At 39.5% G+C, this 19,779-nt stretch overlaps 1 protein-coding gene across 5 annotated transcripts in view; it reads left to right on the top strand.

Annotated features, from left to right (window-relative positions):
- CLYBL (citramalyl-CoA lyase) overlaps positions 1–19,779 on the top strand; it is a 267,622-nt gene that overhangs the window by 219,788 nt on the left and 28,055 nt on the right. For all 5 annotated transcript variants that reach the window (XM_090022874.1, XM_090022865.1, XM_090022892.1 and 2 more), the window contains exons 3-4: positions 15,023–15,211; positions 18,655–18,756. In XM_090022874.1, coding sequence (XP_089879000.1) covers positions 15,023–15,211; positions 18,655–18,756 — 291 coding nt within the window. The remainder of the gene's footprint in view (positions 1–15,022; positions 15,212–18,654; positions 18,757–19,779) is intronic.

Below are 19,779 nucleotides of genomic sequence, written 5' to 3'. Positions count from 1 at the left end.
CTTTTTTTTTTAACAAGTGCCAGGAGCTGGGGCAGGTGGGGCAGCCATTGCCGGGCTGGGAGAGTGGGCAGGGGATGGGCCTGGCCTGGCTGATTCAGAGATTTGGAGATTAGGCAGCAGCCAAATCTCTAAATCCGATTCAGCTGAATCAAATTGGGACAGTGATTCAAATCACCGAATCGAATCATTGTCCCCCAAATCGGCCAAATACAAATCTTAAGTGAATACTAGCTTCTTCACACAGGCCTAATAGTAAGTGGGATCTGTCTTGGGTTTGGATTTTTTAATGGCTAACACTGTGTAGAAGGTTCATGGAAGGAGTTGCTTGGATGAGACATAGCTTGCATCAACAACTAACCCATTGTAAGCCATCTAACTTCCAGAGGCCAGAATCATAACTAGCTATATGCTAAAGTTTAATTTTCCAGCAAAGTTAAAACGGGGATTTGCCGAGGCTTGGTTTGAAAATGGGCCTTTGTTGGAATTGTAGGTGCTGATGCTAAGGATAGAACTGAAAGAAGTGAAAATTCTAAGGTTGTTAACAATTGTAGGAAACTGGGAAGAAGTGACTCTAATGGATTCACCGTAGTGTAGGAAAGCCAGAACTGGCCTTTCTTGGGAGTCAGACTTCTAGAATTCACTCAAGGTGTGTTTACACATTTAAGTCTTATCCTTACAGATTATGAATTCAAGGCATATCTTTTTTGCACTCAGCTGCCACATACGGACATTCAGTTTTTCCTGGGAGAGTCATTCCTCTCCCAGGAGAAACCACGACTATACAGATGTTCAAGATTTTTCTCACAGAGCAAAAATGGGTGCTTAAGGAAAAATATAACCTGGGTACAGCTAGGGTTAAATCACTCCCCAAAGAGTTTCTTCTGGAAGAGCAAATGTCTGTATATATTCTAAGAAAAGCTGCACTACAATCCCACAGCTTCCCACAGTACTTTGCTCCTGCCATCCTGCCCCCTGCACCCCCCACCCTAGAAGGCAGTGAGTGCATCTAGATGTGCACCTGACTGCAAGTACTAAATGTAAAGCACTAAATGACTACGCAGTAACCACTGGTACTGTGAAGTCCTGGCGCTACATGGGATATTTCCAACCCTACTGCACAATAGCAACAAGCTTCCAAGGATGGAGATTCCACAACCTCTCTGGGCAACCTGTTCCAGTGTTTTACTATCCTCCTAGTCAGAAAGTCTGTCCTAATATCTAACCTAAACTTCCCCTGCTGCAACTTGAGACAGTTGTTCTTTGTTCTGTCATCTGCCATCACTGAGACCAGCCTAGATCCATCCTCTTTGAAACCCCCCTTCAGGTTGCTGTTAAATTCCCTCTCAGACTTCTCTTTGCCAGATTAAATAACCCTGTACCAGTGCAGGGGATTGTTCTATCCTAAGTGCAAGACATTGCACTTGTCCTTATTGAACCTCATGAGATTTCTTTTGGTCAAATCCTCCAATTTGTTGAGGTCTCTCTGAAGCCCTACCCTCCAGCATATCTACTCCTCCCCTCAGCTTGATGTCATCCACAAACTTGCTGAGGGTGAACCCCATCTTCCAGATTGTTGATGAAGACACTGAACAAAACCAACCCCAGGACTGATCCCTGAGGCATTCTACTTGATACTGGCTGCCAACTAGACATTAAGCCATTGTTTCCTACCCTTTGAACCTGACAATCCAGCCAGTTTTCTATCCACCTTACAGTACATTCATCTGACCTATACTTCCTTTGCTTACTGGCAAGAATGTTGTTGGAGACCATACCAAAAGCCTTGCTAAAGTCAAGGTATATCACATCCACTGCTCTCCCAGCATCCACCAAGCCAGCCATCTCATCATAGAAGGCAGTGAGGTTGGTCAGGCATGACTTGCCCTGGGTGAATCCATGCTGACTATTTCTAATCACCTTCTCCAAGTGCTTAGAAATTGATTTCTTGAGGAGCTGATTTTTCCAGGGGCTGAGGTGAAGCTAACCAGTTTCCAGTTCCCCAGACCCTCCTTCTTTTTCATAAAATGAGCACTATATTTGCTCTTTTCTAATCATCTGGGACCTCTCCTGAGCACCATGACTTTTCAGAGATAATGACCAGTGGATCTGCATTCTCATTAGCCAACTCCCTCAGCACCTCAAGCACATCTCATCCAACCCCATGGACTTGTACACATCCAGCTTTTCTGAATAGTCCTTGTTCTGGTCTTTTACCACTGTAGCTGCTCACCTCCTCCCCAAACTGCGATGCTAGTTATAGTAGTCTGCGGGCTGACCTTGCCTGTGAAGACTGAGGTGAAAAAGGCATTGAGTACTTCAGCCCTGTCTGCATAATCTGTTACTAGGTTGCCTGCCCCATTCAGTAAGGGACCCGCACTTTCCCTGATTTTCCTCTTGTTGCTAACTTACTTACTTACCCTTCTTGTTGGCCTTTATGTTCCTTGTGAGCTGCAACACAAATTGCACTTTGGCCTTCTTTATTTCATCCCTGCATGCCATTGGTGACATGTTGCGGGGGGGCTATGAGGGGTACCTGTCCCCCAGAGTTAGGCACTGACAGTTGAGCACAGGGCTGCAACCTGGCCGGAGCCAGGGTGCAGCAGCAGTGGGGGTGGTAGCAGCTGCATAAGTTCTGCATCAGTGGTGGGGTGTGCGGCTGCAGCCTGGCCAGACGCAATGCCTGGCAGCAGCAGGAGCAGTGATGGTGCCATGGAGTTGTGCTCCCCACTGGCAGCAGCATGAAGTTGCTCCCCTTCCCCCACCCCCTACTGGCAGGACTTATGCATCAGCTATGCTGCATGCCCACCCAATAATCCTCCCTAGTCGTTTGTCCAAATTTCCACTTCAGATAAGCCTCGTTTTTGTGTGTTAGCTCACTGTGAGTTCCCTGCTAAACCAAGCTGGTCTTCTGCCATACTTGCTAATGTTCCTGCCAACAGGGTGGTTCATTCCTGCACCCTAGGTAAGGTTTCTTTCAAGTGCAGCCAGCTGTCCTGGATTCCATTCCCCCTCAGACTGGCCTCTTAGGGGATCCTGCCCAACAGTTCCCTGAGCAAGTCAGAGTCTACTTTCCTGAAAACCAGGGTCCTTACTTTGTTGCTCTCCATCCTTCCTTTCCTCAGGATCCTGAACTCAATCATTGTGGCTAGGGACAGACATTACACATAAACCAGTTTAAGTGATTAGAAACTGGTTTAAACGTGTAACAGAATGGACGTTCAGTTCACATAAATGAGTTTGAAAATGGCTGAAACCAGTTTGAGATAAACCTGGTTGAATGTACTATCAGACTTAACTGATTTAGGTCAAACCGGTTTATGCAATGTTTGTCCCAGACCCCTTCCATGTTTAAGTTAAAGCAGACTCCCCCAGCATCCCAGCATGCTCTCTGGGCAGGGCAGAGCTCTTTGCTTCACAGGAGAGCTGGCCCCTCCCCTCTCCTCCCTGGCTACAGCTCCAGCAGAGACTTTCAGGCACAGCAGAGTGCCCGCCTCTCCCTCCCCCCCCGCACTCACTGCTAAGCAGAGATCCTTTCCTCCTCTCTCCCACAGCACAGACCATAGACAACATATGGTATGCTAGCTAATGCTGTCAAAAGCAGATCAGATAATGTTTGCTTAGGACTTTTTGGAGCTAATCAATAGCTCAGGTGTTAATATCCTTGCATTCCTTCCTTTGGAAAAATCTGTTTAAAAAGATTGAACTAATGAGCAAGGCTTTGTTTTCTGATGGCAGTGGCGGTGCATAGGGGGTGACCGGCCATGCTCGCCGCTTAGGCGATGGGCAGGGGGGGCAGGTGGGAGTGTCGGTGCCTCCTGTAAAAGTGCCAGCTGGGCAGTGGGAGCACTGTGGCACTCCCAAAAGTGGCTGCAGTGATCAGCTGCCTCAGGGTCAGCCATGGGGGCCCCCCTGGTCAGTGAGATCGACCACAGGGGACCCCCCCCAGTCAGTGTGATCAGCTGCAGGGGGACTCCCCCCTGTTAGCGAGATCAGCCACTGACTACTCACTGGGGGGAGTGGGGGACACATGCCCCCCCCGACTAAGGCGGCACCAGTTGCCCATGTCTGATGGGGTGCTAAATGCTGATAACAGAGTTGATAAATGATCTGTTATCAAGGGGGGGGACCCCTCCCTAATCACAGCATCCTTCTGGGGCCTGGCCATGCCCCCCTCAGCTCAGCTCTGTGGAGGGGAAGGGAGGGCTGCTCTAGCACCCCCTGGCTTTTAGCCTGAGCCACTGCAGGCATGTGCCAGCACTTTTTCAGTCCAGAGCGGATGTCTGTATGGTTACAAAGTGATTTAGCCTAGCCATATTAGACTAACCTGCAAAGATTAGGTCAGTTCAGGCTCAGGCTTTTTGAATGTCTGCCCCTAGCCCTCATGGTCACTGCTGACCAAGTTGCTATGAGCTTCTACATTCCCCACCAATTCTTCCCTGTTTGTGAGCAGCAGGTCAAGAAGAGCACAGCCCTAGTTGGCCTTTCCAACACTTGCATCTGGAGTTATCCCCAGTACTCTCCAAAAACGTCTTGGGTTGCCTGCACACTGCTGTATTGCCCTCCCAGCAGATGTCGGGGAGATTGAAGTCTCCCATGAGAACCAGGGCCTGTGATCTGGAAACTTCCCCTGGCTGTTTGAAGAAAGCCTCCTCCTGGTCTGGTGGTCTGTAGTTGACACCTACCACAAACATCACCTTTGTTGCTTTCCCCTTTGACCCTAACCCAGAGCCTTTCAACAGACCTGTCTCCAGTCTCATGCTGAAGCTCTGAGCAATCATAGCTCTTTTACATAAAGAGCAACTCCTCCAGACCTCGTCTTCTTCCCTGCCTGTTCTTCCTGAAAACAGTTTTTACCTATCTATAACAGTACCCCTGCCATGCAAGCCAAGTAAGTCTCTGTTATTCCAGTCACATCGTAGTTCTGTGACTATGCAAGGACTGTCATTTCTTCCTGCTTGTTTCCCAGGCTCTGTGCATTCATGTACCTGAGGCATCTAACTAATTGCCCTGCTTTCTCAGGAAGAATGAGAAGGCCTCCTCTGTTCCCCCATCCTGCTTATTTAAATGAGAAGCAAATTAAATTTTTGAAAAACTCTCAGATAATCAGGATTTCTGACCTACTCATCCACAAAGATATCTGCTTTACTGAACTGAATGCATACAACACACAAGGGAAGGGTTATCTTATCCAACATCAACCTCTGCTGCTACCACTCTCAGGTAGAGCATTGTTCATAGTGCTAGGGAACCACAGAACCATGGAAAAATAGGGTTGGAGGGACCTCAGGAGATCATCTAATCCAACCCTTTCCTTAAGGCAAAACCAAATTTGTCTAAACTATCCCAGGGGCATGTTTCTGTAACCTTTACTTAAAAGCTTCCAGGGACAGAAAGAAGAAGAAGGATTGTGTCACTGGATTGTGTTTAGACTCTAATAGATTGCTGTCCCTTACCATGAATAAGTGAATCATAGGGTTAATCTCATTTTACACAGTAGGAGCTCAGTTAGTCACTACAGGAAAACACAGTATGCCTGCTGCTGCACCCCAGAGAGATATTTTCCCCCAATGCAAGACATTGTTGCTCTTCCTTCAAGAGTTCTATCAAGAAAGGATCCATTTAAATTGTCACTGAACATCTTTGGGGGACCTACCAGCAGGAGTTTACCCAGAAGATGTATCAGACTCTGTATTTGAGATCCACTAGCCAATGGTATATGGAGTTCGTAGTTTCTTTCCATCACCACTGTCCTTCTCTCATTGGACTTTTCTAGCAGTGGAGGTCCAGCATTCTCGATTGTTCTGGCAGAATAGATCCATATGAGAAAAAGCAGTCTCATTTTGAAGGGAGCCACTAACTGTGGTAGAGCTTTCAAGATCAGTTTTTCCCACACTAGTCCACAGAGCACTTTCTTGTGGTCTGTGGATAGATAGATGGTCACATGCTGCTGGCCTGTCCTTATTCCAGGTTTCTAAACTGAAATAACAAAAATCAATGCAAATTATATTAGATAGTTCCCTAATACTACTCTTCCATGCCACAAATTACTGTAGTTGCTGCTTATGTTATGGCACCATGAATGGAAATTGAGGTAAATCACACGATCACAAAAGGGAGATCAGAGAGATCTCATGGTCCATGAGAAAATATCTCGATATTAAAATATTTCCAACCCAATAAAGAAGTTTAATAATCCATGTTCTAGATTATGCAGTACTCTATCTGCTTTTGAACAGTTCTTGTAGGCATTACTGTACGATATTCCTCTACCAGCATCTTATAGCTGGTACTACTGACCTCCTGTTACAGGGATTGACAGTATTTCCCAAATGGACCCAACTTGAATCAAAGTGGTCTAGTGCTAGGACCTCGCCATAGCTGCCACTTTTCCCTGACTGTTTTCTCTTCTGCCCAGCAGTGGGGCAGTGTGGGCAAAGTGCCCAACACTGGTGTGGGCACAGCTCACCACCACTCAATGCCACTGAAGCCCCCAGTCCACAGGCCAAATCCAATGGCTCCATAGGCCATACATTGCCAACCCCTGACCTATTGTTGTTCCCTGAATCCTCTAGGCAAGGACACATGCATTTACAAATTGACACTGTTGAGCATAAACATGTACATTTGAAAATAAACCTCAGGAAATGGGAGCTGTTTCAAAGAGGAGCAATTTCTGTAGTAACATGATGAGTGAGAAAAAAAACATCTGCTGATTAAAAAGAATATAGAGGCAATGCAGAGAGAGCACCAACCCAGTAGTCCTGCAGGGTCTGATTGGTTTCTGGGGTCTTCAGAGGATAGCAATCCCCTCTTGACTCTCAAACCCCAGCAAAGGGGGACACTACTATTTTGGCCATTTGAATCAAGTCAGCCCCAGTAATGGGGAGGGTGGTGAAGGCAGGTCAGAGGTGAATCGGAGCTTTTCAGGGGAACATGGTAGCCAAAGTAAAAGCAAGACATGGGGTTTATCCCCCACTGATTACCCTGGGCTTAGACTCTCATAGCACAGGACAGTCATTTGCCACACAGCTTGAATGGCAATTAACTCGAATTAACACTTTTTCCTTAGGACAACTGGGGCTGTCCTGGTACTTTACAAATACTTCACAGGTACTTAAAGTGGGACAATGGTCTTGTAAGTCTGTAGGATCCCAAAATAAAAGGCTTTATCCTACCTGGGGATATCTTCCCAGCTTCTTCCTGGAATGGGGAGCTTCTCTCCTCCTGCTGCTTCTACACCAAGATAACTTTTCCTCAGACTAAATTAAACAAGGTTTATGGAGCTTTTTGAGATTTACGTGCAAGCTAGTGCTTTCTAAATCAGCATAAGTCTTTTGGCATTCTTTGATTTCTGCTGAAGGAGCTGTGTTATAGTTCAAGGATTACCATGGGAGCATTGGCTTGTTTTGCAACAGATGCTTTTTTACAGTGGCAGTTTCTGAGTTCTTTATTTTCTGCAACTACACTGATACTCATTTTTAACTTTATCATACTTTGCTTTCCTTATTTGGCTTTCCTTATTTATTTATTTTAATCTTGGAACATCTTATTCAAATAACTGATCAGTAAATGTAAAACAAAAATAACTGTAACCATGCTCTCAGCTTGGAAACAATTGATCAGTGCATCTCTTAAAATAGTTTCCCCCGTGCCCATCCCCTGCATATTGATGATGTCAGTTTTTCTCTTGCTAATAAGACTGTAAACTGCATTCAACTGGAGGACCTGGTGGCAATATGGTGGGGCTTTTTTTGACAGGGTAGCTCCTATAAAATACTACCATGTTGCAACCTCAAGAGTAAGGCAAATATAGGCACCTCAGAACCCAAGCCCCACTTTATTATGGGTACTCTCCTTGGTTGGAGAAAGGCTAAGGGACATCACCCTGACAGAAGCATGTTCTCTTTGGGACATTAAGCAGTCCAAAGCAGTTCTTATCTGTTGCACTCTGGCAGAAACAACAGCCATCAATGCACTGATTGCCTGAACTTGGTCTGGCCTTTGGATTCTGCTTCAGTGGTATAAAGGAGGGATGGTAGCTATTGAGCAGCCTCCAGTCCTTCATACTCTTGTCTAGGTATGTGTGTCAAAGGTCTTGTTGTGATGGTCACAGGACTCCGTACAAGCAGATTCATCAGACATCTGACTAGACCTTTTATGTGTACACCATGATCCAGAGGATCGATGATTGCCTACTATTCAGTTTTACTGGAAAGCAGAGGATTATTATACGTTAATTAGCCAACATAAACCAAAAAATACACTTTTAAGTAAGAACAACTGTGATTACAAAAACTATATGGAAGGGCAGACACAAACATTTTCATTTTTAACTTATTGCACATGACACAAAAGCAGCATTTCTTAAACAAAACTAAATAATGAGGACAGATGGTTGAGTTCCTGTGTAACTGTAAAAATGTTGCAGTGTTTCATTATTGATTACATCAGATTGAATATTTTGTTGCATCATTTCATCATGCAGCAGCTCATTCATATTGTCCAAGAGACTAATTAACACTAATGCTTCTAAAGAATTCTCAGTTGTGATGCTAATCTGTCACAAAGAGAAAAACATCCTCAGAAAGCTGGAAAAAAAGTATAGGGACTGCATCTTGCAATCAGCTTAAATAAGTGTTAGCTTGATTTGTTTTAATTGAAAGATTGTTTGCAACTCTTTCAAAAGTGTTTACAAAGTTGGCAGAAAGAAGAATAGCCTTCTACATATGTGGACAAGATTCTTTCTTGTTAGACCTATCGTACATAATACTCTCATTAAAAACTTGTAAATGCTATTGTAACACAGTCCAAGGTTGTAAACCTATATATAAAGCGTGCACACACAAAAAGTACTAGATGACACCTAGGCAGACAAAGTTCTTTGGATAAGTCTGATATCTTTTATTAGACCAACTGAAATAGTGGGAAAAAATCTTCTAGCAAGCTTTTAGATTTAAATAACCTTCATCAGGCTGAGGTTGGTGTGTGCTCTTCTGCAATTGGTGTGCGCTCTTCCTGGATGGAATGAATAATAAAGAAGCCAGAAGCTAGTATGCATGCAAGAAAGGCAGTCAGTGAAGATGTAAATTGAGGAGTCAGTGGGTGAGAGACAGGCTGGGGGAGGAGGGAGAATGAATGTAGCAGGTAAATAGTGGAGAGGTACCTGGGGAGTCAGATGTCAGGCAGGTTGTAATGTGTCAGAAATCCAATGTCTATATTTAGTCCATGATTTTTTGTATCCAGAATGTTGATGAAGTGAAGTTCATAGGCTTGTCTGTGAAAAGTGTTTTGTAAATTCCCTTTGAGGATTAGACCTGAGAGACTGGAGAGAATGTGGTTTTCTTGTGAGTAATATACCCCCACAGGTAGTTGGGTGTTCTTGTCTTTAATAGATTTCCAGTGTGCGTTTATTCTGGTGCGCAGTTGTTGTTTGGGCTCTCCTACGTATTTTCCATCAGGGCATTTGGTGCATTGGATGAGATATATAACATTTCTGGAGGTGCAGCTGTAAGCTCCAGGAATGTTGATGGTTCTGTTCTGGGGTGAAGTAACTGTGGAGGTGGTGGAGGTATGTTGGCAGGTTACCCCGATGACACCTAAGCATTGTTTTTATCATACATAGAGATTTATGTTGTATCTTAAGATGACCTGTGGGCTTTTATAACATGTTGATCACGTATTAACCTCTATCACAGACTATGTTGCTTTGAGTATTTGAGACATAAAACAGTCTGAAAAATATTTCTTTTTAAATCATAAAAATATTGACACTGCTTGCAGCATTTTTCCCATCATCAGATCCACAGTTGCTGTAAAGTTTCAGAAGGCTTGCACAGTTTAGCATCCATAAAGGCTTAATCAGGACTTATAAACCCTTAGGCCTGTGGTGCTGGTGTGGCTTTGTGGAAATAAGATTCTGTTTTTTCTGGTTCTCCCTCTTGTGGCATCTCAAGCTGAGGTACCTCCTGATGGCTATATATGGAAGTTGTCCAATTCCAATGATGTCAGATGAACGCCACTGAGCACCTTCAGGGAATGTGCTTGTGCCTACATTGGGAGAGAAAGCCTTTGTGAGCCCAAATGGCAGCAAGCAACTGCCAATCAGCTATGCAGAACATTAAAGGTTATGGTCCTTAAAAAAAAAAAAAGGTTCTGCGAGGTTATACTGTTGAATTGTTGGACTGTACATTAAACCATTTAAAAAAGGTCATTACTTATGTTTCCTCAACCAAGTATAGTTAACTGCTTTATCTCAATGCACTGTATACCAGTTCACTATACCAGCCATAGTGCTGGTGCAAAACAGAAAATAGGCATCATGAACTATATATGCTGTATTCAGAAATATTCAGCAGATAAATAAATGGTTCTGCCTTGATGCCTTTGAAAAAGAATGTGATTTCTGTTTTACTACCACTTTTGCTATAAACATGAAACTAAATAACCTAATTTTTTATAGAGCTTTCTCGTGTTGAAGGAAATTTGTCACAGAAAAAGAAGTTACAAGTTTTTCCTTTCCAGAAACTAATTTTGCCAGAATATCATTCATTATTATGCATCTGCATTTATACTTTTACCGGCTTGTCTGAAGAAAGACAGAATCCCGATTTGTGTGTCGTGTGATTAAGATTTGCTGATGTCAAGCTCTAGAGACAGTTCACTAGGGAAATAACATTAAAACACAGTTATATGTTCTTATACCATTTCAATGCTATCAAAAATACTTGTGACTATAGTACAAAGTTATTATAGCCATGGGGATGATATATTGTGGTCTACCATTTTAAGAGATCAGATTTTCTGCATTTTCATAGCAAAGGTTACTGTAAAGAGATATTATCATGAATTCTCTCAGAGTGAGTTTAGCATAGTTCTATTATTTATTTACTTAATCTCTTTATACTTTATTATTACATGTATGCCTGTTTCCTGTCTTCACATTAAAATCATATGATCTTGAGGAAAAAATGAGGAGAAAGTCCAGAAAGATGAGGTAAAATAGAGCTGCAACTCACAAAAGACAAGATATATATCTATAGATACATGCCTCTCCCCACACCCAAAAAAGATAATGATCCTCCTACAATTATAATAATAGAAAAAGTTGATTGCAGAATATGTTATCAACTTGAAAAGGACACAGAAAATACAGTTTTGACTCTGTTATTCTAGTTCTAAAGATTCCATTAATCCAAACATTTGGATTTTTTATTTCTTTATTAACACCGTGTCCCAGGTGTTTATGAAGTTCCATGGCATTCCCCCGGTTTTATAACTGGAATTTCTATATGTTGGCATGTAACTTAAAAAAAGGTACTAATTCAGATGTTATGGAACTGTGATAATGCTGTTATTTAAGGCATTTATTTAAATGTGTTTATACTTTGTGGTTTTATAAATAAGCCCAAGGGCCTTCTTCTTAGTTGTCACATTCTTCCTTGAATCTCGTATTCTGTCTGTCTTATCCTATCCGACAGTAGAATTGATACCACTCTAATCCCTGGAAGTTTGGAACTAATGAACTAACTGCTGAGCTGCCGCCACGGAGCTTGGTCCCAAACTATACTGTACTTCACACTCGATTTATTCTCCAGATGGCGAGACTGTGCAGCCCTGCCGCGAGGGACCACCTCTTCCACTGGAGTGTAAAAGTGGACGGATGTTGTTTTCTTTGCAGATTTGATAATTCAGAGCTAGAAACTTGTGAGGATGATTAGTTATTAGCTTTAATGGGTGCCAATTGAACCAACTGCACGCATATTCTCTTCTTTAATTTCAGTGTCTGTGTGCTTTGGTGATGGTTGATTTATCTGCAGTGCTACGTCACTGAAACCTTTTATCTTCTCCATTTGGTAGCAGTACATGGTAACAAAAGTCTTAATATGCCCTATTCAGAGTCATATATTAGGATGAATATAATAATATGCTTATTAGCTACTGTTTCTACATTTAAGTATCCCCAGAATGGATTATCAAGTAAAAGTTGCAAATCTGAATACTGTATTAATATCAGTGTGGAATAGGAACTGTTGGTCATCTTTCTATTCTTCCATTTTATGAAATTCCCAGTCAGCTTTGAACCTAGATATGAACTGGGATACAATAATTCCAAACTACCTCAGAATGGATTAAGTTATTTAATAATAAGGTTTATCTCTTTATTAGTATTCATTCATTGCATTGGTTGGTACCACTCTGACATCAAGCAGAGTATATACTTGATCTAACTGTTCTTTCCCCAATTCTTATTTGATCACGTGTAAGAGAGGATTTGTATGTAAGCAGGCTCATTCTTATTTCAAGTACCTACCTGTATTTATATAAGTGCATCAGGTATCAACATTTTCTCTATTACTAAACAGAGTAGTTAAACTAACTAAAAGTTTAATAATTTTTCTGCGTTATGTAAACGTACTAGTGTCTGTATTTGATTGCACAGTGATACAGAAACAGCTCTCCTTTTTTGATGTGTTCAATGAGGTTTTGAGTATATTTTCATATTTACCCACAAAACACTTGTCTGTGGGCCTGATCTTGCTATTCCAGTGACTTCAGTAGTTGCAGGTTTGTACAGCTGACTGATGTACCTGAAAGCTTCTAGGTAGCTGGTACCTATTATTTTAGTCATAATTAATCTATATAGTTGAATTTTGATTTGGAAATCATAGGGACTGGGTGAATTTAATCAAATAAGAGAATCTTTTCCAGTGCTGGGAAATCTCTCTCTCTCATGCTGAAGCAGACAGAACTATAAAATTTAATGGCTCTATGAAATTGAATCTATTCTCAACCCAACAGATGGCATGGGTGTGTTAACTAACACAGCAACATATTTCTCTATTAAAATATGAAAAAAACCCACATTGGTTGGTTAGTATGAATTCAGTGAAGTTGGTTATTTTTGGGATGTGTACCAGAGAGTTGCACACTTAGTTTATGCAAATTGCTAAAAGCAACAGCCTGTTAATAAATGTTTTGTATGGAAATATACCTAGAAAGACATGATCTGTCTTTTTGGGGGGAAGAGGGTTTACAGCCTCAGGGGAAAAACAGCTCACAAGAATGTTTACTGATCATTATTCTAATCAGAATAAAATAATGAATCAGAATGTAGGTTTTTCAGTGATCTGCCTTCAATTGGAATTGGATGTTTAATTATAGGGATATCTAGTGAGATTATTTTACACATTGATCAGTATGTGCTAAAACTGTGATAATCTGACACTAATTAAAAGCATAAATTGGTTTGGAGAATGTTTTTTCAAACTACCTCTCTGCACTAAATCTAAAAACTTTCAGGCTAATTATTCCTGCTCTGACAAGGAGAATTTAGTGGTTTTTATATTTACCGGTGCTGACACCATATAGTTCAGTTTACAGAAACCAGAAGACAAATGATTTTAGATAGCTGCATGTTGGAGCTTTCTTCCAGCTAAACGTGCTTGTAATAAACTAGCTGTTCGTTGGTTTGTGGATTTCTTAATGGCTGCAATTAGGTTGCATTCAAAGTGGCTATAATACTTTCTTAATGTATTTGTATTTTGTGGTAATTAACACTGAATGTAGTCTTTCTCATAACATGGGAGGGTGTTTATCTGCATGTGTTGCACATTGTCCTTCTCTGCCCAGCTGATGGGCATATGTTGGAGAAGCATGGATGGGAGCACCAAGCTGAAGGCTGTGCAATTCAAGTTTCATTAACTTTCTGCTTCATTATTCTTTCAGTTTAACTGGTTAGAGTCATCACTTGCTTTTGTCTAAACTTACCCTAATTATTGGCAGTCCAAGCCTTGTAAATCAGTACACTGAAGAGCTGTCTTAAACTGGTCTTGGAGACCATATTCTGATCTGACCTGACAACTGTAAGCTACTGTTTCCTCACACTGTTTAACTCAGACCACATTTTGAAACCTCTTCTGTCTCTACTCACAGGCAAAGGTTTGTATCCATCTGGTTTAAATCTACTGTCATGTGTTGTCTCACTGATTAGTATTAGAGTTGGATATTAACTTTGATGATTTTTTTCTGAGTTTGCCTGTACTTCTATTCAAATAGCTGTATATTGTTAAAGCTGTTTTTTAACATTCATGAGTCAGAAGCTTTAAAGTTTTATTAGTACCATAAAAACTCTTCACAAATGAAATGACTTTTGATAAGTGTTCATTTTGACAATGAAATTTGTTAAGGGCTTTTGGCAAGTTGAAGGAATTTTTTTTTTAAACTGAAATTGGCAGGAAATAGTGAGCCCAAGTGCTTTCCTTTTTGCCCCCCTCTTTCTCAAGGCCAATAAAAGTGTTTCATTTCAGTAAAGTATTTAAGTATTCTGAATGCAGAATAAAGATGGAGTCCATGTCTAAACTTTTTGTCCTTCATCATGTTTGTGATGTGTGTGTCAATGGGAAAAAACAGGGTTTTTTCAAGTTTGCTAGTAATGCAGAGTACCTTTTATGACAAGTCAAAGCTTCTAGGAACATCTACAGGTTATTTTGCATTACATAGCATTTATTTTCACCTGGGAGTTTTTACCTAAACTATAAATTTGAACACAGCCAAAATTAATGTAAAAAAAAAAAGTTTTGTATAGAAAGACCAAAGAAATATAGACACAAGCCTGTATTTGCTGACAACCACATACTATTCAGGTATATAAAGGTATGAATATGAATTGGAAGTATTATTTTATGTAGTTTCAAACATTCCATCTTCAGAGGGTGTAGAAAGGATTATACCAGTATAATGGGGGGGTGTAGGCAATTTAAAGTCATTTTAAACATGATCGTTTTCTGCAAGTATTGTTCATCATATAAGAAAATGAATATTTATATGTCAAGTATGAAGACTGATAAAAATAAACTTATGAGGTATTTGCAAGTAGCTTAATAAAAGGCAAAAGTGATGGACATTTTGAAAAAATATATTTTCTATTGTTGGTTCTCATTTTGTTTCTGCAGTGTAACATGTCTGCTCAATGGGCATCTATATCAATACAACATAAGCTATTTTTTAAATATATATATTCTAGAAAGAAGCAAGACAGACAGTTGTGAAAACACTAGAGGAGTTTGAGTTTGGCCAGACTGAAAAGTGCATTAGGATCAATTCGGTGTCCAGTGATCTTGCAGAACAAGATCTGGAGGTGCTTCTACAGTCCAGCATCCTTCCTTCAAGCCTGATGCTGCCAAAGGTTGAAAGTACAGAAGAAATAAGATGGGTGAGTAACATGCCATCATCATAGCTTTGATTGAACTCCTTGGGCCAATGAACTTGAGTTATAAAGAATGTTGCAGTTCTCATGGGGCAGGATTAGATTTTGGTACTAAGAACATAGGGAAGCATTTCATTATTATATGTATGGGTTGGAGTTGGACAAAGAACATACATAAAGCAATGGTAGTTTTTAAAGACGATTACTTTTCTTCCTACTGCTATCAATGGAAAATGAATATTGTTGTTGCAATACATTATCAAAACACAGAAAATGAACAAGAATTTGACCCTTTTCTACCAAACTCTGAACCATCTCTAACATCTTAAAAAGGATCACCTATGTGTGTTTTATATACATGCATTGCAAGCTATAGATGGCAAAAACATGTTAGCAACATATGAAAAAATGGGTAGGGGAAGGAAAAGGTCACTCCTTAGGGCAACTAGAGGAACAAACAGGAAGCTTTTAACTAGTGTTTTTAATTAGCACAGATATTATTTCCTGAGCAGTTCTCTATTTCTTCCTTTTTAATTGCTGACAGGTGTGTTTGTGTTTCATGACTGACTTTTCAGCCAATAAAAACCTGAAATGTAAATGGTTGGCATGTCAAATTACTTAAGAAAACTTTGGAATAGGCCTAATTATGCTATAATCGTTTTAATTGTCAAGAAGAGGTACATTTTATTTAGAGATACCATTATTTCTGCAAAATACCACTAGAGGAATAATGTTTAATTATACCATTCTGTACTTAAAAGTAAAGTAAGCACCTAAAATGTGTGCAAACTGTGATGAAAATGGTTAGATGTATTTATACCTGTTTTAATCTCAGCACCTAACCCTTGATCAAGCCTTTAAGACAATATATGCAAGCAGAATTCAACGACTTTGTTACCATGTTACAGTTCTTTCCTATTTCTTAGCAGCATACTGTCTGTCTCCCTTTTTTCTAATGAAGGTTATGTCCCCTTACATGAACATTTAATTAAATTAACTAGAATATACCTCTCAGGGTTTACAGCCATGTAAGTGTTAGACATAAGTTGTCATTTATGAATATTCATGCTTCCAAAATGGCAGGTCCCTCACTACCACCAAATATGTTTTTACACTGATATAAAATGAAAAGATTCTTTGCCCTCTTTTCTTGTGGCTAACTTTTATTTCTAATGTCATCCTATTAGAAAATAAACCGTTTGCACTAGCTTGTAACTTATTGTCTATATTGTTGTTATGTTGCATTCTGTTAAACCCTTGGATGCAGAGAATGTGTTGGAGTTAATGGCATTGTTTCTATATATACAAATATTTTTATATATATATATACACACACACACACACAATTTTGTTTGAGATTTGTAGTGTAACAGAAGCTGTTTATTTTTTCCCCTCATTTTTATTTATGTGAAGCATAAAACCTGGAGGCTGATGCACAACTAAAAGATGGGCTTACTTGTTTTCTTTTGTGTGAGAATCTCTTGCTTTCCTTTTGTCCCTAGTATGGGTACTTGTTTGACTGGCATGGCTTATTGGACTATAACAAGCGTAACTCTCCCTCCTTTGTCATGGGACAATTCTCCCACAAATCCTGAACAGTGTGCATTCTTCCCAACACACTATTGGGTGTGCACTGGAATTGAAAGAATTGCTGAGGCCTGCTACTTCATCCCCTCCCCAATCTTTGTTTTTTTCCCCCCTCCTTCTTTTTTTCCCCCCTCTCACTGAAATGAACACTTTACCAGGCCGGAAACATTTAATTGTCTCCTTTTGAAAAAATTAATTGAAACTTCTCCACTAGTTACCTTTTGTATTGGTGCTTATAGCAAAATTTTAAAAGGAAAAGGAAGGGCAACAATATTCATTAAACATTTTCTCTCCCCCCTTCAAAACAAAAGATATTAAAATGGAGAAAGTCAACAATGAGACTTTTTAAGTGTTTTGAAATATACAGAGTTCTATCTCCTAAATGTACGTGTAAGAGATATACCCAGTAGCATCCTAAGAACTAAAGGAAATGAAATTATTCTATTCCACTATTTCCAGTGTTCACAGTCTGCATGTGAAAAGTTTACTATTTTCTGTTGCTGTACCTATGATACTGTACACATTTACATTTGCATGGCAGTGAATTTCTAGTTGAATTCTTTTCTCCAGGGTAAAGTTACAGAGGTGATGGTGATGATAATGATGATGATGATGGTGATGATGATGATGATGATGCAAAGAAAATATGGGGAGGGCAGGATGTGATTTATTTTGGCCTAATTGTAAAGTTACTGCAAATTGCTCAAAAGCTTTTTAAAGATCTCACTGATTAGATTTTCCTTTCTTTTTGGGAGGGGCGAGGAGGGAAGCTAAAAGGGGAAATAACACCTCTAATCCAGCTTCTGGTAAATAGGCTGCCAGCTTTTAAAATGAGTTTCCTTTCTATTAGTCAGAATATTATGCTAAGCCTTAAGCATTAGTTTTTTATGTTGCCATAGCAGCCTTATTCCTGCAGGGTTGTGACCTGTGATGATTACAGTACAAAGCTTATAGGGTCTTGAAACCCCCTTTGAAGATGAAAAGTCTTTGATGGTTTATATTTATGCAAATCTCTTAGATATGATTTACCCAACTGAGACTGAATGGAGAGATGATTAAAATTCCCTTTCCTTTGATATCCATTAATGGTTGAATATTCCTTAAATTTAAAATGGATGCATGTGTTATTTTTGTCTTTATTTACTAAAATATTTTTGCCATACCTGTGATATGTTTATCTCCTCACAAATTACTTGATCTAGACGGACATAATAGATTTACAATATAGGTTGTGGGGTTTTTTCTTTTGAAAAGGGAAAAATCTGTGCAGGCGCTTTTGTATGTTTCCAGATGATAGATTTTGGAATTTGGGCTACCCCACTGGCAGCTCAAAGCTAGCTGTGAACTGGTCTCATGGAAAAAATTGGAAAGCTTTGGTCTTCAAAGAATTAAACTTCCTTTTTAAGGCCTTCCTAGGTAAGCTAAAAATTATGAAGAAAAAGACTCCTGAACAAAGGGTAACGGTGCCGTAATGCATAATACGGATGCCACTTAGAAGGCTGCGGAACAGTTACAGTGATGTCAGTGTTAGACCTGAAACAAAACAGGATGTCAGGTATATCAATACTTCATTGTTTTTAAGGGCCTGCTGATTTGCATTTAACTAAGTCAGGGTGATAGGTGTTAAGTAAATATTTTTGCAATTAAACCTTTAAACTTAAAAATATACAGTAACACCACAGTTCAAAATTGTAGGCCTCAAAACAGACCTACTTTAAAGGTTTTATTATTATTATTATTACTACTACTATGGTTCTGGTTTTCTTTGTAATTAAAGCCAGGTAGAAAAAAATTAAAAGGTATGAGTTCAGGCAGTTATTAGTAAATTAATTTTATTCTGATAATTTCTGTTCTGGTTTTAGTTTTCAGACAGATTTTTACATCACTTAAAAGGTCGAACACTTGTAGAACCAATGAATTTAATCCCTTTTGTGGAAACTGCAATGGGGTTACTCAATTTTAAGGTAAGGAACCTTGCTGTAGTTGAGGAGTAAATATTTTAGCATATCTACAACCTGGGTTTTAATTAGACAGTCCATGTCCTTTAAATAAGCAGTTTCTCAAAATGAGAGAGATAAAATTAATAAAAATTATTAATTGCAATTCCCTAAAGAGTTTGAATGTTTTATGTCTCATAGTCTTTATGTGAAGGCCTTCATATGCCAATACCAGACAATACATGCATAACATACAATAAAACTATATGCATTCGTTTTCATTTCAATTTTACATTAAATTTTTATTACAATATGTAGCTATGCTCTGAAATGATCTGGAGTGCGCAAATTAATGTAATAAACTTAACTAATTAGGAACTGGCATAAGTGACTATGTATTTGACTTTTATTTAGAAATAATCTGATCATTTCATTAATCTTCCATGGTCTCTTTTACAATGGATTTTATTTTAAAAATTTCTCCCAAATTTCATGTTACTGATTTGAGGACAAATAACAGCTTTTCATTTCATGTGTATAGATTGTATACATTGTTAAGTGTTGTTAGAAGTGTAACTAAAGTTCTAGATTACATAACATCTGCACAACGTACAATTTTGTTATTTTCAGATTCACTTAAATTGAAATTCTGTTTTTATTCTTCCCTGTGTTTGTTCCAGTCTTAGTACTCCTCTTTATTTCTACATGGGAAAGAATGCATTGATGATGAAATTGAAAATCAAATGCACTCACTGGAAATGCAGTGTTCTCCTAAAACTTCAAGGGAAAAGTTTCCTACCATTCAGAACTTGTTATGAGAGTTTTAGGAACTGCTCAAGAGGCCTTATATGGTCAACATGTTTATTTAGCAAAGCCATTCATTCTGATTAGGCATTTTAAATGTATCTCAGAACATGGTTTGAAGCATGCTAAACAAACATGCTAATTTTTAGTACATAGATTGAGACTCCATTTTAAACATTTATACATTGTTTTCACCTGTGATATTTTGTAGCACAGTGTTTAATGCCACAGTTCTTGGTTTGTCAA

Source organism: Crocodylus siamensis, chromosome 1 (genome assembly GCF_052110815.1).
Source record: "Crocodylus siamensis isolate JL-2025a chromosome 1, ASM5211081v1, whole genome shotgun sequence".
Taxonomy (NCBI): Eukaryota; Metazoa; Chordata; order Crocodylia; family Crocodylidae; genus Crocodylus; species Crocodylus siamensis.
This window is presented reverse-complemented; position numbering and strand designations above follow the sequence as displayed.